Source organism: Terrapene carolina, unplaced genomic scaffold (genome assembly GCF_002925995.2).
Source record: "Terrapene carolina triunguis isolate 2854851 unplaced genomic scaffold, T_m_triunguis-2.0 Scaffold22, whole genome shotgun sequence".
In the NCBI taxonomy this organism is placed as follows: domain Eukaryota; kingdom Metazoa; phylum Chordata; order Testudines; family Emydidae; genus Terrapene; species Terrapene triunguis.
The window spans coordinates 14,661,368-14,683,231 of record NW_020664373.1 but is presented as its reverse complement, the minus strand read 5'-3'; the positions used below and the strand labels follow the sequence as shown (position 1 = coordinate 14,683,231).

Sequence of the window (21,864 nt, the reverse complement as noted above, 5' to 3'; positions counted from 1 at the left end):
TGGAAAACACAAGTCCAGGTATGTCTGATGGGCAAAGTTACCAGGCAAGATTGAGAAATTCCCTTGGTGTGGCCCTGTGCAGGTGAAACACTGATCTGTAACTCCCTTGCTGGACAACGGGCATTGGTTAGCTCACTTGTTGTTGTTTCTGGGGATCTAATATCTGGGCAATTCCCCAATTCACAGCATATTTTAGTGACAACCATACAACACAAATTTCATAATGTCATCTGCACTAATTATATACACATTTAGATAGAACAATGGCTTTCAGCAGATCATAGCCCTTCCCATGAGTCCTTACCTGGCATGCTTTATATGAAATATCATAATTACATAAAATTATGAATATGGGGCTTTCAAGGCGCCTCCCCCATCCCCGAGGTATAGAGTGTCACAAAGACCCCACTGTTTAATACCTCTCCAGTTTTGAAGACTGCTTTTTTCCTAAATAAATCCATGGACTAAGTCACAAAGCAAAATTCATAAACCTAATGTAAGATCTGACACTGAATATGCATAGTTTGAAACATCATACCTATGCAAATACTACTGTATAAGCACACATATTTATGCCAATGGGTGTTAGTATGTATTCACCCTCCACACAATGTGAAAATATATAAGTGCCTGACAACTTGTGACAGTTCAAGGCATTGGATGCATGAGTTTGAACTTGCAAATATATAAAACCAGTGCTCTGTAGTCCATAGTTACATGGCTCCAATAGCAGCAAGTCTGATCCTTTACCACACACTATCATTTGCTCTTACCTTGTATATATCCTATGATATAACAGTGTGGCCCTATGAAATTTATATCTATAGAGACACTAGCTATGTGTATTACTAACATGTGTATTTGTCAGCACATGTACATTCAGGAATTGGGGTTGAGGGGGAAGGGCAGAGGCCCCCCCACTGCACTCTTTTGATTTAGGAAGTGGCAAATAAATCTGTGGATTATGTACGGCTGTAGAAATGGCAGAAATCAAGTGCATTAGTCATATAATTAAGAGGTACATTTTCATTTAACTGATAGCATGCAATATGTCTGGCCCCATCCCACAGGTAATTTAGTGCTGTGGTGGGGGGAAGGAAGGGCAAATTCACCCACTTGAGCAGATTACAGGAGCAGAGCTTATAAAACTAAGAATTTATATACTCTTAGGAAGAGGTGGCAATTTTGGAGGTCAGCCACCTCCGAAGAGACTTCATCTCTAAATGTGATGGTTCTCAGAGCAGCAATACAATTTATTCACTAACTATGTTTCTCATATTTACTTATTTTGAGTAGAGTCTTAAGCTTCCAGGTTTTCTAAGGGAGGCTGTTCGTTCTTGTATTAATAGCTTTTAATTGTAGCTTTTGTTGAAGGGATGCTTTTAAAAAGAAACTGAAGAGCATAACAAACCCCATTCTAACATGAGCTTTCAAACAACTGAGCTACTTTTTGCTTCAAGTTGGTGAAAATATGTCCTCTAAAAACAATTGGCCTTGGCAACAAACACCTCCCCCAGTACTAAGTTTAGAAGCATTCTGTTCTCTAAAAGAAAAACACCATAGGAAAATCCTTTGTTTTATGCACACTAAGTCCATGCAGACACACAGTGCAGGAAGCATAGCTCTGTACCAAGACTATCAAGACATTTGGGAACTGAATTTTTAATAATTTCCACATGTGAGCAGCCACCCAATATTTCAAGTTGATTTATATCTCTGAATAAGCAGAATACTCATGAAGCTGGGTGGAAATGACCCACCTATTATACAATTGTACATGGGAAAGTGGATCAACATTGGGTTTTCCTGTGCACCTGCTCTGTTTTATTAGGTTCCTCATGTCTAGAATATGGGAGATGGGTTCAGAGGGCTACATTTCCTTAATAGACTGTCACAGTAGTAGTGACGTTCTAAAATTACGCTACCAAAATAGGAATGTAGAAACTACACAATGTACACAGACCAAGAGTAAAAGTGAATTTCTTTAATACTCATAATCTTAGCCCACTTGGAGCTTCTAGGAGATAGTGTAATAAAAGTAAGGTGACTGCTAGAGAAAGGGAAATTTTGCATGGAGAAGACCTAAAAGGATTTCTTCTTTGCTTTTTATGTTTGCATGTCTTGACTTCACTGTTTTTGCTGAAGTACTCCTTGGTGGACTGGAGAGGGGGAAAGTAAAAAACAAAACAAAATACCACACCCCACTAGGGAGTGATGTGATAAGACAGTGAAAACAAGAGCAACCCAGAAAGGAAGGAATTTTTATGTAGGCTGTTTGAAATTGAGTTTAAAAAAAAAATAATAATAAAGCCATTGCAGTTGGGAGAACTGCTTTCAGAAGATTACTTTTCAAACTGAGAAATCTTCTACTCCAGTCCTACCTATCCATATCTCCAACCAAGTCACCGAAAAAGAAGTTAATTACTTTGGGGGGTTGGGAGGATTATAATTTGGGTCAGATCTTATTTACATATCATAAGCCAAGAAGAGAGAACTTTTACTTTTTGCAGGTTAACGTTGAACTGCTATTCTACTTTGAAAAGTGACTAAAGGCTTGTGTGCACTTGAAATGCTACAGCGGCACAGCTGCGCTGCTACAGTGTAGACACTACCTATGCCAATAGGAGGGATTCCCCTGTGAGCGTAGGTAATCCACCTCCCTGAGGCACAGTAGCTAGGTCAATGAAATAATTCTTTCATCAACCTAGCACTGCCTATACCGGGGGTTAGGCTGGCTTAACTACACGGCTCAGAGACATGGATTATTTTTTTTCCTGCACGAGTGATGTAGCTGGGTCAACCTAATTTTTTAGTGCAAACCAGGCCTGTGTAAAAACTGCACCTTAGCTCTGAAACTTTTGCTACCCGTGGGAATTCAGAGCAACATCAGCTTTCCTAAGGGTATGTCTTCACTAGCAACGTTAAAGCGCTGCCACGGCAGTGCTTTAACTTGGCTGTGTAGTCGCGGCACCAGCGCTGGGAGAGAGCTCTCCCAGTGCTGTAAAAAAACCACCCCCATGAGGGGACTAGCTCCCAGCATTGGTGCACTGTCTACGCTACCACTTTACAGAGCTGAAACTTGCAGTGCTCATGGGGGTGCTTTTTCACACCCCTGCGCGAGAAAGTTGCAGAGCTGTAAAATGGCAGTGTAGACAAGGCCTTAGTGACTAAAGTTTTTGCTAAGTTTAATTCTCACAAGCAGTGCAAACTGAATATAGTTATGAGACGCAAGCACGATTCTATTCTTTCATGTGTATTGAAACAAAAATGCTTTGATGAGTTCCAGCTACAAGGCCAATATGATACAAATGAGTAGGAGCTACAGGACTGGGACCATTGCCATCAATTCAACACAATGCACATGGACAAGATTCACCATAGTTACCGATCTAGTCTATTTGCATTCCATTATATTACAGATACTCAAGTAGTTGTCTTTTTTTCTTGAATCCTAGTAAGGAAGATGTTCACTTTTCTCTTTGTATTCACACAGGAAGGGGAGTATAAGAGAAACCTTGTCTCTTTTTAAAAATGTGACTGCAAGCCACGCTAACTGTCAGGAGGAGATCTGGAGCAACTGTGTGCCTGAATTCCCTGATAATTTTTGTCAACTGAAATAACATTTAAAAACAAACAAAAGTCTCTCCCTCCCCTCCAAGATATACAAATGAGTGGACAGTTGTGAAAATTTAGACATCAGTACATGTAAAACAAAACAAAGCACGACTGTTTAGTTGCTACACTCTGCCTGTGCTTACATTGCAAATACCTTAAGGGGTTGTCAGATGCATGAAGTAAACTGTAAAGGGTCAGTTGAAAAATCCAATGTGATGTATAAATTGATGTCCCTTTAAAGCACATTTATAGTCCCAATTCTCAGATTATAGAATTAAAAAACTGTTAATAATTACTGGTATTAGAGTAGCATCCAGAAGTCCCAATCAGTATCAGAGTCCCATTGTGCTAGATACAAAAGATAGAGGACATTGCTCTAAAACATGAGTGAAAGTCTTGATAATAACTAAAAATGTGTATGTTCACAGTGGCATTAGTTTTGTGAGACATCTAATCACTTGAAGTTCTGCACCAACTGCATCTAATGACTTCGGCTCTGAGAGAATTGATAAAGTGACATGGCAGGATGTATTTACTCAGTCTTTAAAAAGGACACTAAAGGACACATTTCTGTCTGGCTTCAAAGACAAAAACTTCATTTTAAACAAGATGAATGGCAAACTTTTGCCACAAGAACAGTTATCATGGATTAAAATGTTTCAAACCTATATGAGTCATGACTGTGTACTGAGAAACTGGTAGCAAGCCCCCCACATCATAGCCTATAATTAAACACAGTAAAAGCAGAATGTGAAGTCTGTTAGAAACCATAATCCCAGTATCCTGAGGAAATTCCATTCTGCCTATCTAAAGTTTCAATTGGATAGCCCATTTTTTACTTCCCATTCTTAACAATCGCATAGCTGTATAAGCATTGGTTATATAGTACCATAGTTTGCATGGCTCTTTACAGATGAGAGATATGGTCACTGCCCCAACAAGTTTAGAAGCTAAACTGGATAACGTACGACAGAGAAAGCCAGAGTTGCAAATAAAGATGAGGAGACTTAGGCATGATCTACACTAGAAAGTTAGGTCAGCATAACCTAGGTCGCTCAGGGGTGTGAAAAATGCACGCCCGTGAGCGGTGTAGCTATGCTGACCTAAATCCCCATGTAGACAGTGCTAGGTCGACGGAATACCAAGTCAAAGCAACTAGTGTACTATTGGTGTTATTTAAAACATGGGAAATAGTAGTGCAGTGCCCAAATAATGTACCTAAATCTAGGCATTTTGTCTACGGGAGGTGGGGGTAGGGACCTATTCTTGAGACCACTGGTGCACCTCTAACAGTGGGAACACTCGCTTAGACAAGGTGCTGGTGTTTTTACTACTATGTGGCTTAGACATAAACTGCCTAAACCTTGCTTTGAGTTGGTCTATTTGGCTACAAAATGTCTCAATTTTGGCATTAAATACTAAAAAAAAAACCCTTTTCCTTTTGTATGGGGTGTATTTATTGGCCTCTGGACTCCTACTCATCTGAAGTCCCACCCATGTTTTTATTTGCTAAGCACTGGGAGCTCAGGAGGACACAAGGAAGACATGCTCCCTGCCTTGAGGAGTTTAACCATCTAAAGCCATGATCCCGCAAGGCCGCTCTGAGTGGGCATTAGAGTTCACCATTACAGTGCTCCTTGAAGGATGAGGGCCAGCGTAGACAGACAAATCAAATCAGACCCAAAAGTCACCAGCCCACAGGATGTTTTTTGTAACTGGTCATCACTAGAAAAATCTTCATCCCAATATAAAGTCTGCCTATCCTACAGCCAGTTCAGGATCTAGCAAAGCCAGATTTAAAATACTTTCAGGGTGGTTGAGATTTAAGCTATTTGGGAAGGGAGGGCCATTTGTTTCAAAGTTTGAAACACAAACAAAGGTCACACCTTCAGTATCTGCTTTGATTTTTAGTTGCATAAACATGCATTAGCCTCACTTGTCAGAGATGATAAATTGATCTCCAAAACAGTTGCTTGACTCACAGTACCTAACTACATTTCCTCAATATGAGAAGTACTTTTCCTGGCTTGTGTACAGCACAAATAATATTCCTTGCTCATTGGAATTCAATGACCCCGCTCCATCCCTTTTCTATTTTTGACTCCTCCTACTTAACAGTTGCCCTAATGCAATTAAACACACACACACACACACACACAAGTTGTTTCTGTCTTAAGTACCCCTCTACCCCGATATAACGTGACCCGATAGAACACGAATTCGGATATAACGCAGTAAAGCAGCGCTCCAGGGAGGCGGGGTTGCGCACTCCGGCAGATCAAAGCAAGTTCCATATAACGCGGCTTCACCTATAATGCAGTAAGATTTTTTTGGCTCCCGAGGACAGCGCTATATCGGGGTAGAGGTGTATTTTATGGTTTTGCTTAGTTTAGCCAAGAGGGAAAAGACACTAATCATGCCTGTCAGAATTTGGCATGCTGATTCCATAAAAGGCATACTTCTTGCAAGATAGCAGAGAGAGAGAGAGCACGCGCGCGCACTGGCACAGTGACATACCACTTCTTTCATAGACAATGCTCACAGAGACTTGCACCAAAACAAAAGGGTGCAAATAAAAATAGAGATTTTCCAAAAGTTTGATATTGACAGAAATAAAGAAAGGGCTGTTTTGCCACCCAACCAGCTGTAATTAGAACTGATTGTTTTTTTCAGCAACAGTTTGCATGTAGACCGGTTCTTCAAGCAAGGCCTGGGTTGAACACACCACACCACTATGCAAAAACTACTCCGCAATGGTAAATGGAAAGCTTTTCCTGGCAAGCGTGAGGTCTTAAGCCAGCCATTTCTACAGAATCTAATCTTTCATTAAAAAAAGTTTACTAGTCCTTCTGGCTAAAATGATAAACTATCCAAATGTAAGACAAAGCAATGTGTTTTCTGGGCTCGCAGATGGCTCCAGTCCCTTTTGCCTTAAGTTTGCCAAGTAGCAGCAGAGTGAAATTAAATGAGACTGACCAGTTTCCCTGCTGCTATTCAGAACCCTACTGACACCTGTGACATTATCAAGAATCACATCAGTTTCAAGCTACGGATCCTTAGGAAAGCAACCCAGCAGCATCGTAGGCAGACACTGGATATGTCCCAGTAAAAGAGAGGCAGGGGAAGAAAGAATAGCCTGGTGCAGACTTATCTCTTCACAAGGGAGGGGGGAGAAAATAATACACTAGCAGAGACCCACGATCTCTCCCTTGCAACTAACAGTTGTGAGGGAGGGATTCAATAACAGAAACTCTCCATCCATTCTTTCAGCAGCTATGAGGCAATGCAAGACAGAAAGCTGCTTTCCTCCAGCAGCTAGGGAAGGATTGAGTTTCAAACACCTATTACCCAGACGCTGAGAGATGAAGCCTCAAGCACCTCCCCCTACCCAGAATCCAAGGTAGCAGGGGTTCTGGCCTTGTTCGAATGTTATTGATCCCCTATATACGCCTGTTGAGATTCCCTCATCTTTCATATCTACCTTTGACTATCAGATTCAGGCCTTCTGCTAGTAGGCATCCAATAACTTTTTCAAGCACTGGTAGTTGAGTATTCAAGTCATGCCACTGTGCTGTCAACCTCTGTGTCTTGGAAAATAAAATACTGCAAGATATTAACTACTTAATTCCTTTTCCAAGATATAGTGTACCTAAGGGCAAGACCAAGGACTTTACTGTACTATTATATAATTACTTAAAGCCAGGATGAATTGATTAACATCAGTGATGAAAGCAAGGTTTCCTGCTTGCTGATTTTAATAATGATTTAAGGCACTTCGATTTTAATCTCACTCTGCAATCGTATTTTGTTTAGGGAAATAAGTACTGGTTCATTCTCATTGGCGGATATAACAATTAAAACTCATTGATATGCAACCAAGTACCAAAATTCGGTACCTTTTTTTTTTGTTGTTAACTAAGAGGAGGCACTATCTATACACATTTATTTAAGTAGTTATATAGTTTAAGTATACATTTATTCAGATTTTTTTTATTACTGTTGGAATATGCATGTGACCCAAGAACCTCTGAAAGTCAACTGAAATGGGTGTAGAGAAGGGTTACACAACTCTCAAATCTGGTGTGCACATTCTAGTTCGCCAAAGCATGTCATGTGAGGTTTCAAATGAAAGCCAGTATCACACTGGTCATAAATGTCATTGTGAAATGTATGTACATGTACTATGCAAAGACTTATGTATCTGTACCAGAAAATTATGTTCTTAAGCACATAAGGTAAAAAGTAGGTCATCAAAAGGTGACATGCCTCAGACGAGTCCCTCCAGACAGGAGGTAAGAAATGTGCATCTCTCTGTCGGGATATAAATTAAGCATTGTTAGCTAACACAATGGTTGCCAATTTACATACAAAGTCAAATGTTAACAAAGAATGTCAACAGGAAAGGAGCCCGCAGGAAAAAAAAAAACATTGGAGAGTTATCCTGTCTAGGAGTAAAGACAATGAAACTTTGGGGGGGTATTTCTAGAAGGCAGAGAAGATAACCTGGTATCCTGCACCTAAGAAATAAACAGTCAGCATGTTTGCATTCATGAAAGTAGGGGTCTCAGCCAACCTTGGCTGCAGAAGACTTTGGGAGAGAAGCTTCTTTTGACAGGAGGTTAACCCTTTAGTTGAATTTAGTTTCTAGAAAGCATCTAATGATTTTGTTTAAGATGAAGGCATTTCTTTCCACTATTCTTACTCACTATTACTTGAATCTTCGATAATAAATTTATTCTTGTTTTCAATATACATCTATCTAACTGTGATGTTAAGCAAAATGCCGATCCTGAGCTGAAACTAACAACCTGGTAAGTGCTGTTCCTTTGTGATTGGCAGATCTGGTAACTGTGTAGAGTGTCCAGTGGATACGGGACTGGACACAGCAGAGATCGCTCCAAGGATTCGGGCGTGGTGTGTGCCTATCACTACCTGTACAGAGAGAACGAGGACTGCGGAAGCCTGGAAGGTGGTGCTTTTGCGGCCAGAGGCAAAAGATTTTCTGTCTAACAGAAACTGAAAGTACTTTTCCCCTCCTTGGCATCCAACGCATATTTATTTAAATGGTTAAAAGATTATAGTAAACGTAGGCATTAATGTAAGTTGTCATAATTTCAAATTTAATTTGACAGGTTTGTTTTTAAAAAGAAAAATGTATTTAAATACAAAATCTGTTAACTGATTTGTATCCACTCTGCTTAAAGCAGTCGTCACTTTTCAGAATGTAACATGTGAAAAGGCACCTCATTCAGCATATCTACTACGTGTCTACTCAAGTTTTTATTGATTTCTAGTATTCTTTGTATTGCAATGACAACACAGCAAAAAGGGGAGCTAGATTCTAATCCTTTTTGTACTTTGAATAGAATGATTGTCATTCTGTTTGCCACCCAGCTACCTTGGTACAACCCCATTGTACACAAGAGGGTTATACAGGTATAAATAAGGAGCATAGCATGGCCTGCTGAGTTTAGCACCAGCATCTCTGTTTCACACTGAGGCAGAGGGGTTACACTGCAACCTACAGTTCTGGATGCCTCGAGAAAACATCCCGGTGTAGTCAGGAGTTGCACGCCGATATCAGCGAGCTGAGGTTCACACGCCAAACACTTGCTTAGCAGACCATAACAGATTCAAGGTTAGAGTTTTCATTTGTTCCTGTTTATTTAGGGTAAAGGAAATAAAAGAAAGGATAAAGAAGAAGAAAGCAGCAGAAGAGGCAGACTGAGCAAAGAAATGTGTGCTAAAAAAAAAAGGAAATGCTGTTGGCCAGTATTCCCCTGAGAGCAGGAAGACCGGAGGGAGGGGCAAGACTCTGGTATAGCTAGGAGATGCTGTAGGCCAGAGCTCCACTGAGAGCAGGAAACTGAGGCACAGCTAGAAAGTGCTGTAGCCCAAGATCTGCTAGGAGCAGTGAGTCACTGGTACAACTAGGAAATAGCTGGGACCCAGAACTCCACTGGGAGCGCGGAAGACTCTGGGTGATAAAGGGTATGGTTTCACGCCTTCAGGGGTGACAGAACACTTTGCTGTTCAGGGTGACCCAGACGGATGCGAAGCAATGCCTGGGGAAGTATGGATATTAAGGAGGGGGACAGGTGCCCCTTAGTCTACAGGTTATGGGGACTTAGAACCAATGGCTACAACCAATGGCTAATCCTACTGCATCAATGGCAGGGGAGAGGTGCAACATACAGAGACCCATTGGTGGTTCACTACTCTGTGTCAGCTACTCCCATCAGGCCTGACAAACTCATTATACTTAACATATTGCTGTCACAGTTTCTATCTATAAAAGATGTTGTGTGAGATCAAATGAAAACCAGTGACAAACTGGTCATTAATAACATTGTGAAATCTATGGGGAATTACGGATACTTACTAATATTATGCTTAAAAAAGAGAGAGGTTTTATTCCAGACTGGAAGGAGGGTAGTTGCCTCTAATGCAAATTAAGCATTGTGGAACAACACAAAGGAAGTTCCATTTGCATACGAAGTCAACAGGAAAAACAGGTTGATAGAGGGATGTGAAACCAACAGGGAGGAATCTGAAGCCCAGGATGTCATCCTGATTCTTGGGAAATATAAGGAGAAAGACATCTCGTTATCCATTTCACTGCTGAACGCCCTTCATAGAGGGAGGTGATTCATAAAAAAAGAAGTCTGGATCCTGATTTAATTGAAAAGTCAGCAAGCTTTTCAGAAGGATTTTGAGGGTGAGAAACTGTTTGAGACAAATGATTATAGCCTGCTAAAGTTAAGTTTACTCTCTTAGAAGCATATTATACTTTTGTTTTATTTGTAACCAATTCTTTTTCCACTATCCTTACTCAGTATCACTCGAAGTTCTGCTCTTATTTATAAACTTATTCTTGGTTTTATTATAAACTCATCTGAGTAATATTAAATAAAATGTGAAGCCTCAGCTGAACCAAAGAGGCTGGTGTGTACAATGTCTCTTTGGAGACTGCAAACTTGGTAATTTCTGTGAGTGTCCAGTGACAGGGGAACACTCTTCAAGTGGGCTTGGGAGTTGGGGTGCACCTAAAGTTAACCTGGCAAAGCAAAGGAGTACAGGAGGTTGTTTTGGAGGTTAACAGACCGGTGTGACAGGGAGCTGACACCCAGTATAGCACCAGCAAGTCTCTCTCAATGGCAGGGAAGTAAGCATCCTCAGAGATTCACTCTAAGAACTCAGGATGAGTTTGCAGAGCTCGTAGGGTACATCTACACTGCAAAAAAACCAAATCACAGCAGCAAGTCTCAGCGCCCGAGTCAACTGATTTGGGATAGCACTATAGGACAGGAATGTCTTCACTGTTATTTTTAGCTTCATAGTGCAAGCCCGAAGCAGTTGATCCAGTCTCTGAGACTCACTACTTGAGGGGCAGAGGGGAGTTGCAGTGTAAACATACTCATAGTTAGCAAAGTGTAAACATACTCATAGTTAGCAAACAAAAACAAGTCAAGACAAAAACAGAGTGCCTGTAATCTGAAATCAAGTTTCACACATACTTTCAGCAACTCCTTGGAAGGCCAATCCTGGAGGAGAGTATAGAAACAGCAGACTAAAACACTGGCTCCCAAGCCTGTAGGAGAATTCACTCCCGCTCTATTGCACCACAGGAAGTTATCCCTGCAATGAGTGAAACTGAATACAACTCAGTTTCTTTCTAGCTGCATCTACGCCAGAGAATTGCACTACTGTAGTTTACACTGGGATGACTGCAACAGTGCACCCTTCCCATCCTCCCTTCCCCCCACCCCACCAGCATTAGCCAACCTTTTGTAATCAAGCAGTACTTATGAGTCAAGCACTCCATGCAAGTGACTGTAGATTGTAACATCTTCTCCACAGTCCTGACACAGACTGCAGATGGCATGGAAAAACATCAGCAGTATCTACGCTAGGCTGTTTTGGCAAAGTTCTGCCAATGGTTCAGCTCTGCCACTCCTAGCAGGAGCATACTTAGACCTAGGCACCCACTAGCCCTTTGTCCACTGTGTCATCCAAAACTCCTCAGAGCAGGAATACGCAACATGGTGGTTAAAATGCCAATGACCAACTGTCTACACTAGCAGTCCCACCACCGGTGCTCTGCAAATGTAGTCTTGGGGTGGGGAAGAGGAGGAGACGAACACACCCTGTTGGGGGGAATAAACACAAGTCATCCTGAGTTTTAAGACTGGAGATTATATTTTATTTTCTTTCAATTACTGTTCTAATTAGTGGTAGTACTTTAAGGAAATAACCAGTCTCAGAACCTTTCAGATCAAGTTTCTTCCTCAAAGAAATCTGTTTTTCTGCCATCAGATACATTCGAATCATTAGCTTGGCTATGGAGGGAGTAATCACCAAGTAGTACATCATTATCGTAATAGGGGAAATAGGCTCTTTACATACAAACACAAGAGATTATTATTGTCATCAATTATTTTTACAGTAGACAATTGGGCAAGTTTGGTTTTTATTTTATTTAATTTTTTATTTTATTTAAATTAGTCTTAGACTAACAGTCTAAAAAGTATAAAAAAGAGCGTGGCTTGTAAAAGAAAAAAAATTGTTTCTCCTACAATTTGAGTGAAGCTGAAGTATACCATTTAAAAAATGGACTTCAATTTACATAGCATCCTATTACAGCTAAGCATTATTGTTTGTACAACAGCTTCATAATGCCAGCAATGCTCTGGGAAATAGCAGCTAACAGATGTTGCAGAACCAACAAAGTAGCAAGTACTGCTGATGGGCTTCCAATCATAACAGTAGGTATTTTAAAATCATTTCCCCTTCTCTATTTGCTTAGCATTAATAAGCCCACTAACACTTTAAAACTGAAGTATGAATGTTTTTATCATTTCTCCCCCACCCCAAAAGTCATGTGCACACACACACTCATTATTATAGGGTTCCCAATTCTTACTTGGCGGCCTTTTTAACTACAGAGAGAACTTTGTATAGACTTTGCAAACAGTTAAGGAAAAGATAGGTCACATTTTGGGCTAACTCAGTGACATTATCCTTTTATGCTTTACACATCTAGCCTTATAATGGGCATATCCCCATTTAGGACCATATGGATGGTGTTTGTGTTTGGTTCAATTAACATCTTGCTGTGGGAAGAAGGGAGATATTTAATGAACTCCTACTGCAAGAGACCAAACAGCAGATGGTAAGGGAAAGCCTACAAACTGAACATTTCGAGTCCACTTAGTATTTCAAGTTCTCCAATACCAACATTGGAGAACGTACTGATGTAAACATGCCTGGGATGTTACTTACAAATCCCAATGCATGAGGAAGAGAATGCATCTTTAAGTGCCTGAAATTCACTGATTGACCAAAGACCAAAAAAAATATTCTCTCAGTATGCTTGTAAATTAATTAGGTCAAATTTATAAAATAATTGTGTGCATGGTAAACTCTGCACCTGGTTGCCCCAAGAAACAATTTCCTGGTAGTAGTGTGCTTGAATGAAGCTCCATCCCACCACTCCACAAGCTTAACAGATTTAATAGAAGATATTTGCTTCTTCTTGACTGCCACTTGTAACTAGAGCTGACAAAAAAGAATGAATGTTTCACACAGGTTTCCCTAAGAAGCAGAATGTTTTTCCAAACTCAACTCTATTGGTAGATAGAATAGCTCCCCTCCACTGAGTTCTTTAGATCCATGTCTATTCACAGCAGCTGAGGATCCGGCCCACTATTTTGTTATAGCTATTAGCACACCAAAATTGTTCACATTTTACATAATGTCACCTGGCCCTTTCATCCAAAAATATTAAATATAGCAGACAAAGCTGTTTGATTCAGGACTTTGATATGTCTGTTCATACAACACCAGCTCTATTACTACACCTCTATCCCGATATAACGCTGTCCTCGGGAGCCAAAAAAATTGTACTGCGTTATAGGTGAAACCGCGTTATATCGAACTTGCTTTGATCCGCCGGAATGCACAGCCCCCCCAGAGCACTGCTTTACCGCGTTATATCCGAATTCGTGTTATATCGAGTCGCGTTATATCGGGGTAGAGGTGTATTCTTGTCAGATTCTTAAACCACAGTATCCAAGAGCCTTCCAGAAGTACATAAGGGGTTGGCTACACTGGCGCTTTACAGCGCTGCAACTTTCCCGCTCAGGGGTGTGAAAAAACACCCCCCTGAGCGCAGCAAGTTACAGCGCTGTAAAGCGTCAGTGTAAACAGTGCCCCAGCGCTGGGCGCTGTAAGCTAATCCCCTAGTGGAGGTGGAGTACCTGCAGCAGCGCTTTGAAATTTCGAGTGTAGCCACAGCCTAAGCAACATGATTAGTATTTGTCATGTCTAGTACTTCCAGTGTTGTAAATGGGCTGCTGAACCCTGGAATGAAGGCAGGCTGTTTGTTGGACTGCAGAGGAGGAATGGACCAATGACACCTGACTAGATTTCCTGAATGAGAGCAACTGGGGGCGGGGAAGATGCGCTAGGTAGGAGCATAGTTCTTCACAGCAGTTGGGGCTGAGCTCCGCTGCTAACTGCAGAAAATCTGGACTGATGAAGCAGTTTACCACTAGCGGGGCGCATGCTAGGCCCCTCTGGTTTCGGCCCTTGTTGCCCTCTTCAATCAGTCAGGAACGCCTCAGCTTGATGCAAAACCAGTGTTCTTTATTTACAGTTGTTTTCCCACCACCACTTTCCACCTACATACAGGTTTCGCAGCCAGCTTTGCCAAGTGCAGGCCTGACCAGCAACAACCCAGAAGGCTCCCGGCTCCCACCTCCCTCCCTGCCTTTATAGCCCTGGCTAAAGAGGCTGGCAGGTGCTGCTCATTACCAGGCAGACACAAGCAACCAGCCCCAATCCATTCCCCTTGATTGAGGCTGGAGTGGCAGGGGCTGATCAAGTGCTTATCACTCAGCACCCTGTCACAACCACCCTGAGCAGTTTATCTTGGTTTCTTTAGACGCAAGAAATGTTATCTATTTCTACAATATGTAATAGAAATATCTAACAGGAGGAAGCATTAAAGGGATATCAACTTAAAAATCCACACAACACATCTAATTAAAAACCACTACCATTATTACAATAACCAAAAGAGTAGAGGGAAAAGTCCCTTTTGTTTACTGTGATAATTGACTATGTGGAGTTAGTTTCACTCTTCCTCCCACACAGAAACTTACTCCTGTTTCTGTGGGTCTTTCACCCAGCAAGAAGGAAAAGAAAAACCCATTAAAAGAACAAGAAGAGGAAATTATAAAACCTCAAAGGGAATGAAGATGCTAATACAGTACCTCTTCCCTCCCCCCAACAAAAAAAATTGTTTAAAATAACTAATACAGGTCGGTGTGGCAGAGAACAAGTCCATAAAGAGCACTCAAGAAACACAGATTTGTGTACAGAAAAGAATCCAAGATGTGCCGAATAGAGGGACAAGAAGAAAATGAAAATACTTCACCTGGCCCTCAACCTAACAAGCTTCAAACACCACCATATTTAACGTCACAGTTCTTGTATTAGTTAACCTGGTCTACAGCCAGGTTCTCTACCAAAGCCCTAAAGTACAGTATAGCTCTTGCCATCCCTTTAGCAAGGGATGTGGTTTGTTTTCTGTCACTTGGGAGCCTGGATATTTTTCTGGTCCAGGACTTACCAGACTTATATTATACAGGAAGTCGGCCTAGATAACCATAAAGTCTTGAATTCCTTGTTTTTCCTAGATGAGGCTCTGGAGGACTAGCTAATTGTTATGTCATGATCCCACAAGCTGGTGGGAGAAGGATGGAGACTTTGCATGTTCTTGTTGACAGGGCTTGACAGGTATTTCAACTGAACGTTCCATCCCTCCCCTCCCACTTAAGAGTTTTAAATACAAAATCATATCCTCTCCCATTTCAAATTAAGGGTGGGAAAGATGGAGATCAGATTTGTCTTTCTGCAATGCCGTGAGGTACAGGAGAAGCTAGATGGAGGAAGCACTGGTCTGCCAAATAAATGCAAGTGTTCATTCAACAGAGAGTTTGTGAACTGCTGGTCCAACAGGTAGCTAGTACTTTATATTGTTTAAATCTCTATGACCCCAATCCTATGAAGATCTATACATGTGCTTAATCATAGTGTGTAAAGTTATCCATATGCTTACACAATCAGATTTTCATAAATGCCTTAGGGAGTTAGGTTCCCAAATATTAAGGGTGGAATTAACAGGGGGGAAACTTAGGTGCCTACAGGATTAAGCAGTAGCTGACAGGAGTTTTGTAAATGCCACCTTTTACATACCAACATTTAGATACCATTGGAATTCGTAAAAATCCTCTTGGCTACTGCTTAATCCTGTAGACACCCAGGCACTTTAGGCACCAAAGTTTCCATAGTTAAGAGTCCCTGAGGCACCTACATTTCAGCAGCTAGGCACATGCACAGTCACCCAAGTTCTGAGATCACCAAGCAGAGAGGGCTGACCCTGTTCAGGCACCTAACTCTATGAGAGGATTCACAACTGTGAACCTTGAGTGGAGGAAGATGTCTCCCTCTGGCCTGGAGTTAGTTGCCTAACACACTTTGAGGGGAGGAGCTTACACAATAATACCCCTCGCCTAGCCAAATGGGAAATGCTGAGTTTAGGTGGCTCCCCACTGAACATGTTGGCTTTTGTTAATCCCTTTCTTAGGTCCTCTCTCCCCATACATTGTATAGCGGGCCTGGCTGCCTAACTCAGGATTAGGAATTCCAGTAGGTGCTGCAATGCCTAAATCCCCCACAGGCTGCTATAAAAAAGCCCAGTCTAGCTTGTATCCAGAGGAAAGAAGCCTAAGTATACTTTTTAATCATCTGCTTTATATCGTCTAGGTAGATTTCAGCTACTTCAAGTACTAGATATAATTAGGTATCACACGGTTACTAGATATAATTAGGTATCACACCATCTTCTAACTTTTATATAAACTGTCCATTCACAGAGAGTCATGCTTTTAAAGACTGAATATTACTATACATTAACATTTCCTAAACCACAATATCATTCAATAGCCTGGAATGATATATTTGGGAGAAGGAGACACTTGAAAAGTTATATACTAAAAACAAGACTCTCCAGTTGCTGTCCCATAGCAGAGCAATGTAAGGCGTACAAATAACGCACATTACTCTAACAAACAAAAACAGTTCAAAGATACATCAACAGTTTGTTAGTAGTTTCATGACATTCCAGAGCACTTTACCATCATCCTGCAACACTGCTAGCTGCAGCTGTTATTTTTCTGTTCAAAAATTGTATTGCCCATACAGGAGATAAAAAACAAGCTAGTTAATAACCTTTGATTCAGCCTTTATATCCGACTTATTTCTATAGATTATATGTACTGGTTTCATTACAGAAATCATACCAATATTTTGTTTTGGGCCACAACTATATTAGAGGTGAAATTCAATATAAAAAAACCCCCACAATTTGAGTTGAGGACACTGTCATCTGGGGAAAAGAGACTCACTCCTCTCCAAAGACTGTTCACCTACTGTTGTTACAGAAACACACAAGAGTAAAAGTAGTTTTCTTCATTCACTTATGTATTGGACAACTCTTCCCTGTTTAGTCAACTTCCCCTTTTGTTGTTAAGGTGAGTACTTCACACACACTAACTGGAAAGAGAAAAGTGTTGTAAAAACAATAGGAAAGTAGGATTTTAAAGACACAATAAGGGTATGTCTACACTACAGGATTAATCCGAATTTAGATAATTCGAATTTGGGAAACAGGTTGTATAAATTCGATTGTGCGCGGCCACACTAAGCACATTAATTCGGTTTTTAACCACATTAATTCGGTGGTGTGCGGCCACACTACCCCATTACTTTAACCACAGTAATTCGGTGGTGTGCGGCCACACTAACCCTAATTCGAATTAACAAAATCGATTTAGGCACTACTCCGCTCGTTGAGGTGGAGTACAGAAATCGATTTTAAGTGCCCTTTAATTCGAATTAACTGGCTCTGTAGTGTGGACGGGTGAAGGGTTAATTCGGATTAACGCAGCTAAATCCGAATTAAAGTCGTAGTGTAGACCAGGCCTAAGGCAGATGTAACACCTGAAAACATTGCCCCCGTTAACTGTGGGGGAGGCATAGAAAAGTATTAAGGTCAGACTATGTTGTTAAGTACACAAACTTTTACAATTATTTTCCCTTCTGTGATATCTTTTCGGTTCTTGATGGTTCACTAAAAATGTATCATCCTGCACTGTCAAAAATGTATGGATTGCAATGAAGCTTCTAGAATCTATGATATCTTCACTGAAACAGAATTCCCAAAAAGGATTTGTTTAACACTGTCCCCAACCCAAACAGCCTGGAAAAAGTACTCCTGGGGGCATTCTGCACCAAAAAAATAAAAACTCCGTGCAAAATTCTGCAAATTATATTTGTCAAATAAATGTAGAGACTTCAGCGTGGCTTTGGGGAGCACAGGCCACTGACTGCACAGAGGTGGGAGATCACTGTACAGCCCCCCCTCCACACACAGACTCAGCGGTGAGGCTGCACCCAATCCACACACAGCTCAAGGACTGGGCCTGCCCCGGAAACACCCCAGGGCCCTGCCCCTCCATGCCAGGTGCACCAGGTGTGGGCAGGCAGGATCCAAGCATGGAGAGGCTTAGTGTGGGGGGATCCAAGTGTGGGTTGAGGGGGTTCTGTGTGGGGCAATCTGGGTGCGGGCGGCTCAGGGATCCGGGTGTGGGGGGATCTGGATGCACAGGGGCTTGTTGGTGGGTGGAGGGGGTTGTGGGGGCAAAGGTAATGGGACTCTGCAGGGGGGTCCAGCTGAGTGTGGTTGGGGGTCTGGGTGTGGGGGGATATAGAGCTTGACAGGGGCGTCTGGATGTGGGGGGCTCAGTGAGGGGTCCAGATGCTGGGGGAGTGGGGCTCATTGGAGTGGGGATTCAGGTGCAACTGGCTGGGGCTCAGTGATGTGGGGATCTGGGTGCGGGTGGCTCGTTGGGCAGGTGCAGGGGGAGTGGGGCTCATCAGGGGGGTTCCAAGTCAGGGAGTGAGGCTCAGCAGGAGGGTCTGGGTACGGAGGGGATCTGGATGCATGGGGGTTGGGTGGATGGGGGAGCAGCTCCCTGTACATGGATACCTCCTCCCGTAGGGATGAATGCAGGAAGTAGGGGGTGAGGGTAAGTGTGCAGAGCTTCCTGTAGCTGGGGGAGAAATCTGGGGGTGGGTCTTACCCAGCCCTGGATGCAGTGCAGGGGAAGAGGGAGTCCCATCCTCCCCAGCCCAGCTGGGATTAGCAGCTGAGTCCTGCGCAGGATAGGAGCCACCAGCCAGGTCTTCCCCAGCCCCACCCCCTACCCCTACCTCTCTGACGGCTGCCCCGCAACATACTTCTGGGGAGGGTCGCATGACCGCTCCGTTTGCTTTCCCGTCAGAAAGTCATTTTTCTGCGGGGAAGCAAAGAAAACTGCAAGGGACATAAATTATGCACATGCGCAGTGGCGCAGAATTCCCCCAGGAGTAAAAAAGGGTGCATTCAACAACTAAAAAAAATAATATTTATTTTAAATAATCAGAGTAATTAATAACTAGCAAGGTAATCAAGTGTTTACTTGCCTCCTTACAAAGCTATCAATTTCAATCTACAGACTTTGATCGGCACTCAAAGTTTACTACAACGCTCTCCAAAAGTGAAATATATCACCCACCTAGTTTACCAAATGAAGTTAATATTTTTATTGAGTTTTGGCTCGAACCTGCCTCCCCATCCTGCAACTGACCAGTCTGTGGCTGTAGTCAGTAGTTAAAATCTGATCCCCAGCTCACTTTTATCACTACTTACTGCCAGGAATTCTGCACACCATCATCTGATAAGAAATTCAGGAATAGCTTACAAAATTATAATAAATTATGTTGGATATGTGTCTCTCTACTTTGTTTTGACCCAGAAAAAAATCAGCAGGTCATTTCCTGTTACCCCATTTTAAATAAGAGAAAAATGCTACTTTTAGCATTTCACTGACAAGTCATAATAGACTACATAATGAAATGCCACAGGTCAGATTTTCAGAACATCCCATTTTACAGTAATGTCTCCTCCCCAAGGCAACCTCAGAAAGCCTAATATGGATAGGAGATTTTTAACAAAAATATCTAGTTTTTAATAAGAACAGATTTAAACATTTTATTAAGATGTTTTTAAAAAAGTGAACGGTACAGAGTTTAAGTGTAGAAGTTTCTCGTTATCAGGGAATAACGTACAGATTATCAAGGGGTGCGAAGTTCGGTTTAAGATTTGATGGCGTAAGGAATACATCCGATTGGGGGGTCAAAGGTTAACGGGTCAAAGTACAGATATTGAGATAAGAGAGTATGTTGTTCATATAATGGCTACATTCAGGTGTGGAGTATCATGAGTGGATACAATGATGAGGATGGATTGACCCCCATTTGGTGAGATTTAATGTTCAGTGAGTTTATGGTTCCAGTTCATATGGTCCAACAGACAAGTACATACATAAGTCAACCCCACAGACTGAAGTCTTCATGCTAAATCACAGCATGTAAGCCATGAATGCACACCCCCACCAACTCCCTTCCTATAGCATCATAACAAAGGGATAAACAATTAAAAACAAAACTTGAGTCTTTTCTAGCTTAGCTACTACCCCTGTCATTTGCAAGAGGCCGACAATGCACATTTTCAAACCAGGTCTCCGAAAATCCGGGCACTTCCTTGTTTCCTCTCTCTATATCATATTGTTGTATTTCCCTCCAACCCTCCCAAACACAAATACTTCATTTTGCCTCGCTTTACTTCCACACTAGGCCAAGCATTACCTTGGCCAGATCCCATTTCCCACCAGGATAAATGCAGAAAAATAAAAATAACCCCGCCAAAAGAAAGTCACCCAGCCAAGGGACAGAAAAAGGTCACGCACGCGGCAAAGAAATGCTTAATAGAAGCAACATCCTTCCCCCAGACGCACACAATTTTAAGTGACAATCCACTTATTTGCACTAACACTTGCATTAACACTCTAGGCTGGCGAAGCAGAGTTGCACTAGGTGCGTTGCTAGGCTGGCTGCCGATGCCGAGCGGACTTTGTATTTTTTTCCCTACGGGTCGGGGAAATGAATTGTGCAGAGACGGACAGGAAAGGGGTTGCATGGCGAGGCACGAGGGGAGCTGCGCGCCCGGAGTGGCGGACGCATCTGCATGCCTGGGGAGAGGCGGGGGAGACACAGGGCAGGGGGAACCTGCACGCCTGAAGGGCGAGGGCAATTGCATATATAAAGGACAGGGAGATCTGCATGCCTGAGGGGGGTTACCACAGGGGGCCCTACAACATGGGGGAGGGGAGCCCACAGGAGACGTGCAGGCGGGGGGGAGAGCAACCTACACGCCGGGGGGAGGGGCAGCCGGATGCCTGCACGGGGGAATCAGCTGCGTGCCTGGAAGGAGTGGGGTGCGGGGGGGGGGAGATCTGGAAGGAAGGAGCGCAAGGATTTGGGGAGGGAAGCGCTCGCATGTGGCCGCTGGCTGGTGGGCAGAGCGCGGCGGCGGCTGGAGCAGCAGGAGGGCCTGCAGCAAGGAGCGGGCCGGGGCCGGCTCCCCCTGGCCCGCTGACTGGCCAGAGGCGGAGCACCAGCCGCCGCTCGGGGCGGGGAGGTGCAAGCGGGGGGCGCGGCGGGCGGGCGGGGGCGCTGACCTGGGGCGCTGAGCAGGAAGTCCAGGGTGCTGTGTCGCGCTGCTGCTGCCATGGCGAGGCGGAGCCCTGTGCCATGCCTGGTGGCGGCGGCCGCTGCTGCTGCGCTGCGAGTGCCACTGCCAGAGCCCGTGTGCGGCGTGGGGCTGCTGCGTTGCCGCGTGTGCGGCGGGCTGGGGGAGCGCAGGGGGAGGGACCCGCCAGCGCCGCCCAGCTCACGCTGAGGGGAGCGCAACCGCGGCGGCCTCCGGGGGCGAGGCTGTGCTGCAGGCGGGCCGCGGAGGCTAAACCGGGGGGGTCCCCGCCTTCCCCCTTCACTGCCGCCCACAGGTCTGGGAGACACTGGGCAGTAATTAAACAGCAACAAACCCTGGGCCCTGCTGCGCTCCCAGCCCAGGCAATGTCCCCTCTCCCTCCCTGGCACGGCCACGCTGTTCCAGCACCAGGAGAGGGGAAGAGTGAGCGCAATACTTTGGTTCCTTAGGTTGTAAGCCCAGCAAGGAACGAAAGAACAGCCATATTGGGTCAGAGCAAAGGTCCCTCTAGCCCAGTATCCTGTCTTCCG

At 43.3% G+C, this 21,864-nt stretch overlaps 1 protein-coding gene across 1 annotated transcript in view; it reads right to left on the bottom strand.

The window, feature by feature from the left end:
* The window catches only part of LOC112105117 (spermine synthase), a 66,725-nt gene extending 45,253 nt beyond the window's left edge, over positions 1 to 21,472 (bottom strand). Inside the window, exon 1 of the mRNA XM_026648821.2 lies at positions 21,303 to 21,472. Within this exon, the coding sequence (XP_026504606.1) occupies positions 21,303 to 21,354 (52 nt within the window). The 5' untranslated portion in view covers positions 21,355 to 21,472. The remainder of the gene's footprint in view (positions 1 to 21,302) is intronic.
* Between the last annotated feature and the right edge of the window lie 392 nt (positions 21,473 to 21,864).